Genomic DNA, 12,315 nt, shown 5'->3' on the forward strand with positions numbered 1-12,315 from the left:
TACATCTGAAAGATGAAACAATGACTACGTCTTTCTCATTTTGTAGAATATACCGGCACTACCAAACGGTGTATGGCATTGCTTATTTTAGCCATAATACCTAGAAAAAACATTCAAAGACTCCTACCCACCACCACCAAATGTATTGTTTGTGTTTTGATATACGAAGGTAAGTAACTTTAAGAGGTAAGTAAGACAAGATATTAAAATAATAGCCCATTATCGTTACGACGGTAACGAGGAATATTAGAGAATGAGCCATAACAGCTCGTAAAACCATATAGGGGCCATACCAAAGTTATTGATTGAAGGTGTGTGCTTTCGATGGCGTGTTACTAAACTCTCCGGTCCGAGTTTGAGTGAGCGAGCATCCTGTCAATAGCGTCGAGGTACATTTTTTTTTTCAGCCGGATTTTCGACCTTATTGCAAACCTCACCGGTTCTTTCTCCCAACTTCTTCGGATTCTAGACGTCGAGACAAAGAAAATGATATACTAACCTCGAAAATGGCCGGGTTAGCGCTTAAGACACCATGTTACTAAACCCCTCATATATTCTAACACTCTCGTGACTTTGACTATCCACCGTGTATGGTTAATAGGACAGTGATGGTTTGGGAACCATTTTTTCAGTACCAGGGTCCAATTACAAATGTATAAGAAGCTGTGGTGGTATCACGACTGTACTGAAAAAAAACATGACGAATTTTTAATTTTACAAATTCATTGATATGTCAAGAGATATAGATATGTACGTTAGCCAGCTCCCGGTTTCAAGCGTATAACACTACAAACTTCAAAAGTTAGTTCGTTATAAGCAATCGAAGTAGTATTAGTTTAAAATAGTCTTCTATGTATCTTAATGTGGAAATCTTGCGGTATTCGTCTCGAGGAAGCATTTCGTACGGACGTATAATATTAAAAGAACACAGTAGCAGATAAAAAGCGTTTGTCAACAGCAGTGGAATTGCTAAATCCATATTTCTGCTTCTTTGAGCGTTATCAGTTGCAAATATTTACTAGCAATCGCATGTTTCCGCTGCCCTAACCACTGGGCCATTGTGCCTCCACTCATAGAGGTATACATTCGTATATATTCTTTTAGCGTGAAGCTGGTGAGTTATATGGTTTTCTCGAATGTTCTACAATTTGACTTCTCGTCCCCTGTAAAATCCGTTTTGGACGCTAAACACGTTGCAGAGAGTTGAAGGCGGGCGACTGACTCATCCACCTCCACTCTTGCCAGGCGAGCGGCCAACGGACCGCTGACACCACAGATCGCATCGGAGATTTACGCAGATGACTTCGTGTACTTTTGGATTGAGCGCATGATGTTGTACAGATAGCTTTCTATATTTTCAGAACAGTTTTCCTAACCTCTCATTCGGCAGTTATTAATATCGTTTGTTTCAATTAGCCAACACCAAATATCATTATATCTGGCAATAAATATCAAGTTAAATGTTCGCGAGTTTACTTCAGTTATTCTACATGCAACTGTCTCCCAACAAGAAAGGTCCAACAATGATACATTCTTCGAGCGATCACGCTTTTTGTCTGCTACTGATATAATTCTGTTTTTATAACACTATACATCTATATTAGATGTTTTCTCGAAACGAATACTTCAGTTTTATGACTTTCTACATTATATATGTAGAATATATATCCACATTATGAAACGATATACAGAATGTTACTAAAGTTAGGTTTTGGATGTTAAGGGCTTTAAAAAAATTAATTTTTTCATATGGATTTTAAAAGAAATTGATGGGCTCTAGTGTTGGCTGTGTTTAATGACTTGATAGCGGTGTTAGTACACACATTTTGTTTTTTTTTACATTGATTGGTGTTGTTTCTATAGATTCATTGATCCAAGATGATGATAGCAATGTTGCTGTTATTGATGATACTGTTGATGTAGATTTAGTTGTTCTTGATGTTGTTTAGCTGCAAATCGACTCTGATCAAATAGACCAATGCCGACCATCACGTCTTTTTCTTTTGATGTGCGTAGTGGTGGTGGAGGTAGTGTCTAGGAAATATCTTATTTAATCTGTCTTTCTCGCATTTTAAACGACATGGTGTGATCTGAAGGTGCATTTGATATTGTCTTTTTTTTTTTTTTTTTTGTAGTAGGTCCGAATGACCGCGTAAGGTCCTCGCTCATTCACTCGTTCCTGCTGTTATTGTCGCTACAGCATTATCACAGTCCTGGTACCCCATTTATCCTTATATCAATGGGTACGCTATTTTACCGACGCTGAAAGGACGGAAGGGCAAGTTGATCCCGATTGGATTTAAGCTCAAAGCGTATAGGGACGTAACTAAATGGTCCAAGACACTCCACCGATATTATCATATACTACCCTTTGTGGATCTTTTTGGTTTGACGGGCAACATTTGTTTTCTTAACGAAACACTTTCAAACTTGGGATACTGGTAGAATGTGTCATGTAAAACATCTTTTTCTCTTAGCCTTCTTAACAAAAATTAGTTCGATTGGTTGAAATTACCGAAATACGACAACTTTTTACATGAAATAACTTCGAATACAAAAATTTGTATCTGTTCTATAACACGAAATATACAAGTATACGAAGTTTGAAAGTGTTTCGGTACCAAAAACACTACATAAAACATAATTGAAAAATGTTGCCCGTCAAACCAAAAGGATCCCCCTTTGTAATTATTAAATATTGGTGGTCTTGATGGTATTTGATATTGATAACGGTATTGGTGGTAGTGGAAGAGGTATGTGATTGTCGTAGTGGTGGTACGTGGTAGTGATGGTATGTGGTAATGGTTATGGTAGTGATGGTACCATTTGTAGTAAGAATGGTAGAGATGGTTGTGGTAGTATGTAGTGATACTGGTGATGGTGTCGGTGGTAGTGATTCTAAATGGCGGTGGTGATGGTAGCATTTGTGGTAGAGATAGTTGTGGTGATGGTGTTGATGGTGGTATGTGGTAGTGGTGGTGTGATGGTCGTATATGCAGTTATAATGGTAGTGATGGTTGGGGTATGTGGTGTTGATGGTGGTAATAATTCTAGTGGTAATGATTGTTGTTGTTGTTGTTGTTGTTGTGGTGGTGGTGGTGGTACGCGATAGTAGTGAGAATATTTTGTGGTTTTATGGTGACGATGGTGGTGGTGAACATAGGTCAGTTTTTCTCATAGGAAGGGGGCTGTGAGGATCGAGCAAAAAGAGGGCAGACGAATTGTCATATTTGGTAAATAGAATTAAAATATAAGCTTCACCAGCGATATGAGGAAGTAATTAGGCGGCGAGCTGGTGGAACCGTTAGCACGCTGGGCAAAATGTCTTTATGTTCTGAGTTCAAATTCCGCTGAGGTCGACTTTGCCTTTAATCCTTTCGAGGTCGATAAAATAGTTACCAATTGAGTAATGATTAGTGTATGTGGGGGGGGGGGGGGGTCGATGTAATTGACTTTCCCTTTTCCCGAAATTGTTGGCCTTCTGCCAAAATTTGCAACCAATATGAGGAAGAAATAAGAACGACACGGATGCGAACTCTATTCTTCCTTTTTCATTAATAAAAAGAAAGCGACTTGGCAGCGTCTTTGGTACGACGGACAAAATGCTCAGCGGCACATCTTCCTGTTTTATGTTCTGAGTTCGAAGTTTGCCGAGATCGTCTTCGCTTCTTTTCCTTTCGCGGCTGAACACCGAGAATCGATGTAATCTATTTATCCCTCCCGTAAAATTGCTGTTAAAATTGCTGTCCTTATGCCAAAATTTGAAACAATTAATAAAGTTGTGAGCTGACCGAGTCATTAGTGCGACGGCCAAAATATTTAGCTGCACTTGGTCCGTTTTTACATTCTTAATTCAAATTCCGCCGAAGTTGACTTTGCCTTTAATCCTTTCGAGGTTGATAAAGTAAGTACCAGTTGAGCACTCGGGTCGATCTAATCGACTATCCACCTCCCTCTACACAAATTTTTCAGGCCTTATGCCTATAGCAGTGCTCCGCAACCTTTTCTCACTAGCGGTACACTTAGTCTTTTTTCAAAATTCGACGGCACACCCGAACTAAAAATATAGGCGATCTTAAGTATAAGAAAAAAAAATTATTGTCATGTTATACTGCGATACACTTGGCTTCGTCTTGTGGCACACCAAGTGTGCTGCGGAATATCGGTTAAGGAGCACTGGCTTATAATAGAAAGGCTTAATAAAGAGAAGGCGAAAATCATTAGCACGACGAACAAAATGCTTAGCGACATTTTTTCCGATTTGTACGTTCTGAGTTTAAAATCCGCCAAGTTCGACTTCACCTTTCAGGGATCGATTTAATCGACTTGGCTATTCCTACTCTAAAACAAAATTTCAGGCCTTTTGTGTCTAGGAGAAGAAAGGATTAATAAAAAGATGGCAATGTGTGTGTGTGTGTGTGTGTGTGTGTGTGAAGGGGCCTGGTCGATTAGTTGTGGTGATAGTAGTGAAGTTAAGTGTTTGTGTACATCGAATTAGTTCTGCAATAGGTGGTGACTATGGAAATTATGTTGCTGTTGGTGGTGATGGTGGCAGTGATGATACGACTAGGGCAGCTGCTGGTGGTGGTGGTGTGTTGTTTGATAATTGAAGTTGTAACATAGTGACAGTAATATTTATTTCCGTGACAATCAATCAATTAACCAACCAGAAAACGAACAAGTATAGAATGAGGAAGAGGCGGAGAGGTGGGAACACATACAAATACACATGCATACAAACATTCTCCCACCACACACACACACACACACGATAATCCATGCATGCGCCTGCGCACACATAAGCGCGCGCACCCATACACACACACACACGTATGCATGCATGCATGCATGCACGGACATACACATGTATTCATTCAGTTTTACACCTGTTCAAAGAAGCGCGTCTGTTTTTTTTTTTTTTTCCGTATGCAAGAGGAAGAGGGAGATGGAAGTGAAAGAGAGAAAGAGGAAGAGAGGAAAAGGAGGAGGCAAAGGGAGAAAGAATGTGTGCGGGCGTGTGTTTGTAAAGGCATATGTATGTGTGTGTGAGGTGAGAGAGAGAGAGAGAATGTGCGCGTATGTTTGTACGTACATGTGTGTGTGTGTTTGGTTGCTTGTGTTGTATATGCGTACCTGTGTGCAGGTGAGATAGATAGAGCGAGAGAGTGAGATAAAGAGAGAGAAAGAGACTGAGAGAAAGGCTTGGAGACAGACAGAGACAAAGAGAGAGGTTGGGACTAAGTGTATGTGTCAATGTGTCTTTATATGTGTTTTTCCCGGTTGTCTGTCGCACATAATATTATTGACTGATGTTTGCGGCCACACCGCATCACTTAGTTTCGTTTTGACATAAACAACCAACATGTGAATGAATAGAAGAAAATCAAATCAACAAAGTTAACAAGAAAGTGATAAAAAAGATTGAATAATTTCGGTTTCATTCTTAATTGAAGGAAATCATTTTGTTTTGCATTTATTTGGCAAATTATTTCGACAAGAACAAGACATGTCAGGAGAATCGTGAGTGAATGTTTTCCTTGTTTATTTTTAACGATAATATCAGTGAAGGGATAGCAAACTATAGTTATACCTTACACACACACACACGTATATGTATGTATGTATGTGAGTGTATCTCTCTCTCTCTCTCTCTATCTATCTATCTATCTATTACCTTTTACTTGTTTCAGTCACTAGACGGCAGCCGTCCTGGGGTACCGACTTGAAGAATTTTTAGTCGAATAAATCGAGCTCAGTACTTATCTTTTTTAGGCCTGGTACTTGTTCTGTCAGTCTCTTTTGCCGAACAATTAGCTTAAAAGGACATAAACACACCAACACCGGTTGTCAAGCGATGGGGGGGGGGGCAAACACAAGCACAAATATATATATAAAAACACATACGATGGGCTTCTTTCAGTTTTCATCTACCAAATCCACTCACAAGGCTTTGGTTGGTCCAAGTCTATAGTAAAAGAAACTTGCCGAAGGTGGAACCATGTGGTTAGGAAGCAAGCTTCTTACTACACACCCATGCATGTGCATATATATACATACGTACACACACACACATATGTATACGTGTGTATGTACATGTGTGTATATATATGCCTATATATATATATGTTTTTTCGTGATTTTTCTTGCTTGTTCCTGTTTGAATTGCCTATATATATATATATATATATATATATAATCATAAATATACAGGGATTAGCATTGAGTTGCTTCTCCAACATACTGAAAATTTAGAAATAGCAGTCAAAGAACTACTGCTTCTAAACTACAAATTTTTCTCTAAACGGATGGCAATATTTATGGCACACATAGAACAAAAAACCGGTTTTTTGTTCTATAAATATTGTGCCATTAATATTGCCATCCATTTAGAGAAAAATTTGTAGTTTAGAAGCAGTAGTTCTTTGACTGCTATTTCTAAATTTTCAGTATGTTGGAGAAGCAACTCAATGCTAATCCCTGTATATTTATGATGATAAATGGTTTTACCGATAAAGGTTTTTTTCATACTGAACTACTTGGCAAAATTGTTAATTATTAATTCTATTACTAATTGACGATTCCCTGCCCTTATTCTTGTATATATATATATATATATATATATATATATAGTGGTGCTCCAACTTGACCACATCCACATGGCTGAAGCGAAAATAAAAGAATATATATTCATATAGTTCTATATTTAAGAGATGAGGAATTATGTATATTATTTACATTATTTACATTTGACGGATATTTGTCCTCATCTTGTTTGTTGTTAACTCAACGTTTCAACTGATATACCCTCCAGCCTTCATCAGTTGTCTTGGGGAAATTTTGAACCTGGGTTCTCATTCCTAAGGTATATTATTATTATTATTCAGTTCACTGAATAATAATAATAACTCGGAATCGAACTCAGAATCTTGGGGTTAGTAGCCCACGCTCTTAACCCCCTACGCCATATGCCCGGTGTATTCATATATGCATGCCTACCATAATTTCCAGAGTTGGGAATGAGACCAATAAGAGAATCTTCCATAAAAACTTTTAAAATTTTTTCATATTTTTTCTTTTTCAATGCATTCATAATTTTCTTCAAGTTTTCTCAACAACACCTTTACGTCTTGCAGTACATTTTCACAGGATTTCATTCTTATATAATTGCAATCCGGTTTTGTTCTTCTAGTTTGATATATTTTGTGTTGATATATTTTGTCATGGCCAGGATCATTTTGTTGAAGAAATAGTGGTGAGCTGGCAGAATCTTTAGCAGTATCTTGTCCGTTTTTACTTTGTGAGTTCAAATTCTGCTGAGGTCAACTTAGCCTTTCATCCTTTTGGGGTTGATAGAATAATTACCAGTTGATCACTGGGGTCGATGTTATTGACTTAGTCCAGCCCCCTGAAACTTCTGGCCTTGTGCTAAATTCTAAAATCATTATTTTGACGAAAATGCCAAGCTGTACATGAACAAACCATTAATACATTTCTCCAAAATGATTTCAAACAAAATTGTTTTATCAATCCTGGCAGTGTTCTTGTATATATGTATATGTAAATGTACCTGCCTTCACCTGACAACCAGTGTTCTTTTGTTTACATCCCTGTAACTTAGTGGTTCAGCAAAAGAGACCAATAGAATAAATATCAGATTTTTAAATGAAAAAAGGGTTCTTGGAACAAAAGTCTACAAAAGTGTAAAGAATTCTTTCAGTTACTAGAGATATTGGCAAAAATTTGCTATTCCAAGATTTTGACACAGTTTTGGTATTATATTTTGTGTTTTATCTTTTAATTTTTACTTGTTTTGATCATTAGACTGTGACCATGCTTGAGGCACCACCTTGAAGGCTTTGCATGCAAATTTCCTTTTTCCATGTCACAGATGTTGTGTAAGAGAAAAGCCGCCATCTTAAAAGCCAATGCAGCATGATATCAGTGTCTTCAAAGGTATTGCTGTCAAAATGTAAAGGGGCAGAACAGATATTGCAAGACATTTTATCTGACACTTGAACAGTTCTGCTAGTATACCACCCTTTGACTGGTTCTTTTCTGTCCATCCTGAAAAGACGAAAGACTAAGTAGTTTATCTCAGCAAGACTTTAACTCAGAGAGCAGTGAGATTGAACAAATACTGCATGGTAATCTGTTTAATGGTTTATTGACCCTAACCAACTAATTTATTTTACACACACACTCTCTCTCTCTCTCTCTCTCTCACACACACACATGTACATATATATACACATATATGAATGTATATGTGTATGTATATGTATGTCTGCGTGTGTACCTGTATCATTATCATCGTCGTCGTCGTCGTCGTCATTGTTGTTGTCGTCATTCAGCGTCTGCTTACCATGCTGGCATGGATTAAATGGTTTGGCTGAAACTGATAAGCGGGAGACCTGCATCAGGTTCCAATCTGATTTGACATGGTTTCTATGGCTGGATGTCCCTCCTAATGTCAACAAATAGTGTAATGGGAGTTTTTTTTTTTATATGCCACTAGCATGGGTGCCAGTTACATGACACCAGCATTGGCCACAACTACAATTCCACTTTGCTTGACAAGTCTTCTCAAGTAGAGCGTATCAACAAAGGTCTTGGTTGCTTATCGTTACCTCCACAAGGCCCAACATTCAAAGGGTGCTTTCTGTGTGCCACTGGCATGGGTACATGTTACATTACACTGGCAATCAGCCATGACTACAGTTTCACTTGGCTTAACAGGTCTTCTCAAGCATGGCATATCATCAAAAGTCTCAGTCACTTGTCATTGCCTCTGTGAGGCCCAATATTCAAAGATCATGCTCACCACCTCATCCCATGTCTTCTTGGGTCTACCTCTTTCACAGGTTTCCTCCACAGTTAGAGATCAGCACTTAATATATATATATATATATATATATATATATATATCACCATCATCATCATCATCGTTTAACGTCTGCCTTCCATGCTAGCATGGGTTGGACGATTTGACTGAGGACTGGTGAAACCGGATGGCAACACCAGGCTCCAATCTAATTTGGCAGAGTTTCTACAGCTGGATGCCCTTCCTAACGCCAAACACTCCGAGAGTGTATATATATATATATATATATATATACACACACACATGCACGTGTGTGCACACACACACACCACCTCCATGGCCCCCCATGCTGGTGGCATGTAAAAAGTACCCACTACACTCTCAGAGTGGTTGGTGTTAGGAAAGGCATCCAGCCGTAGAAACCTTGCCAGATCAGATTGAAGCCTGGTGCAGCCTCCTTACTTGCCAAACTTTAGTGCTGTGAGTTATACCATCCCCATACTGTTCCTAATGCCCCACTCCTCCCATCTAGAGTAATGACCAGGTACTGCGATAGTTTAGGGGTTAAAGATTCCACAGCTATTTGATATTTTGTCGAAAAATCCTGAGGAATCTACATGGAGTGGGGATAGAAGCACTTTGATCTTCTTTTGTCTCAGTTCCCAGATGAATCTACATCACAGCAAGAAAACTTGAAAAGGGGCTGCAATATTAAACTTCCTCCTCCTCCTTCTCCAAAAGTCAACCACATGAGAATGGCCATTGAAAAGATAATGATACTGGTAGTGCTCCAGAATGGCCACAGCCTTTGGGCTGAAACACAAAAGAAAGAAAAGAATAAGATAATATGCATGTATATAAATCTACATACACATACGTGTGTATAGGTGTGTGTGCATGTGCACGTGCAGGTGCATGTGTGTGTGTATGAGTGTGTATGTGTATGTGTGGTGTGTGATGGAAGTTGACTCAGTAATGAACATAACAATAGCTTGTTAAAAAAAACTGCCAAACAAAGATGACATTTTATCTCAGGAGATGAATTGCAGTCTTTCCACAACAATTAATTATATAAATATCTCTTCAGAGAATCATGACAACTGATATTATGTATTAACATTTGTCTTTGCAGACCACCAACGGAAAGACAACAACTGTTGCATGATTAGTGGACGGTACATGTATGTGTGCATGTATATGTATGTGCCCACATGCACTTGTGTGTGCTCACATATATGTGTTTATGCCACACACATATGTATGTGCATGCATGTGTACAGGTGAATATATGAGAGAAAAAAAGTGAGACGGTATGACAAAGACTAGAAGATAATTTCTTTCATAGCTGGATACTGACAAACCAGTTATATATATATATACATATATATATATATATATATATATATAAAGTTGTAGTGTATTGTCAACTTAATGTGACAATCCCAATAAGGGAACACACTACTGCCGTTTAGCCCTAGGAAGCAGTAGTGTGTTCCCTTATTGGGATTGTCACATTAAGTTGACAATACACTACAACTTTATCGCTCCACTACTGCTTAAATCTCTCTGAGAGATTTAGAAATATTATATTTCTATATATATATATATATCGATTTAAATGAGAGCTCAAAACTGATCCATTGAAAATACTTTATTATAATAAAGCATTTTCAATGGATCAGTTTTGAGCTCTCATTTAAATCGATATAAATACAATAACTCACTTGTGAGTATTTTGCTACGTTTGTTAACAGATACAATATTTTTGCCTAATTTTGGTATAAAAATATATATAAATACATATATATATATATGTATTTATATACATGAGGAGGTACCCAAAAGAAACCGGAATTTTGCAATATTATTTTACTCACTTAGTTTTACATATTTACACTTTTATCACCTTCAAAGTATTATCCATTTGAAGCAATGCATCAGTCTAGATGTGTTTTCCAATGTTCGAAGCAGTCCTGCAACTCTTGCGAAGTGACACCTTTGAATGCCTCTGTCACCTTTTTTTTCTCTTCCTCTTGCACATCTCCAAAACGTTTTCCTTTAAGGACCTTTTTCATTCAGAGGAAAAGAAAAAAGTTGCAGGGAGCAAGATCAACTTCTAATTTTTCTTTCAGTTCACAACATGCATTCAGTCATGACTGCTTTTGATCTTCCATGAGCGAGAGAGGTGCAAATTTTGCTGCAACTCTTTCCATTCACAATTCCTCACACAAAATTCATTGGCAGGAGCTCCAGGACACACTAGTCATATCAACAAGTTCGTCAATTGTTCATTGATAGTCCTCCAAGATCAGTTTATGAATTTTCATGATGTTTTCATTCGTTTGGGGGAAGAGGTGGGGTCAGTGGTTGCCCTGAATGAGGTTGGTCTTCAAGCGACAAGTGACCATTCCTAAAGCGTGGAAATCACTCGTAAACTTGTGTTTTGTTAATGGCAGCATTTTTGTAAGCTGTTTGAAGCATGACTACTGTTTCGGCCGCCATTTTCCCCAGTAAAAAACAGAATTTCATGGAAGCATGCTGTTTCTTTGTTTCAGCCATTGCAAAAATCAACAAATAGAAGCACTGCAAAACAAAGATGCACTATGTGGCAGTACAACATCACCAATGACACTAGTCAGCAGATTGATGCCTAAGGGTTGCATAAAGTGACTTCTAGTGGCAGAAGCCTGAACTACAATGGGCTTGTCCCACAGAGAATGTTTCTGGTTACTTTTGGGTACATCCTTGTATATATATATATGTAAATGTATATATATATATATATATATATATATATATAGGCATGATAGAAAATTTCTGCAGTATTTTTCATAAATAGAAAGGGTGTGATCTTGCATGGTTTACTGCTGTTGTTGTTGGTGTTATTTCTGTTGTTTAGCCACTGGTCAAGCAGACCTATCTTTTATCTTTATCTTTTACTTGTTTCAGTCATTAGACTGTAGCCATGCTGGGGCACCACCTTGACGAATTTTAGTTGAATGTATCAACCCCAGTACTTATTATTTTATTTATTTTTTTTTTTTTTGTAAAGTCTGGTACTTAATCCATTGGTTCTCTTTTGCCAAACTGCTAAGTTATGGGAATGTAAACACACCAATACCATTTGTTAAGCAGTAGTGGGAAACATACAAATACAGAAACACACATACACACACACACCTACATATATATATATATATATATATACAACAGGCTTCTTTCAGTTTCTGTCTCCCAACTTCATTCACAAGGCTTTGGTCAGCCAGAGGCAATAGAAGAAGACACTTGCCCAATGTATCATGCAGTGGGACTGAAATCAGAACCATGTCGTTGGGAAGCAATATTATCAAAGATATTATAGCTATGGCCACACCATTTTTCGTTTCAGATATGGTGTACTTAGGGCCACATTATCCAATGCCTTAAGATGGGTATGTTGGAATTTGAGGGAGACTAGAATGTTATTTCTACAAAGACATAAAAATCAGCATAGG

The 12,315-nt window shown here is 37.8% G+C and overlaps 1 protein-coding gene across 2 annotated transcripts in view; it reads left to right on the forward strand.

Annotated features, from left to right (window-relative positions):
- Positions 1-12,315, forward strand: part of LOC106878367 (kinesin-like protein KIF28) — a 62,245-nt gene continuing 49,930 nt past the window's right edge. Inside the window, exon 1 of one of the 2 annotated variants that reach the window (XM_089338167.1) lies at positions 1-169. In XM_089338167.1, coding sequence (XP_089194293.1) covers positions 141-169 — 29 coding nt within the window. In that variant the 5' untranslated portion in view covers positions 1-140. Of the gene's footprint in view, positions 170-5,271; positions 5,521-12,315 lie in introns of those variants that run through there. The other variant, XM_089338168.1, reaches the window with a different exon arrangement.

This window comes from Octopus bimaculoides, chromosome 20 (assembly GCF_046866305.1).
Source record: "Octopus bimaculoides isolate indiv1 chromosome 20, ASM4686630v1, whole genome shotgun sequence".
Lineage (NCBI taxonomy): Eukaryota > Metazoa > Mollusca > Cephalopoda > Octopoda > Octopodidae > Octopus > Octopus bimaculoides.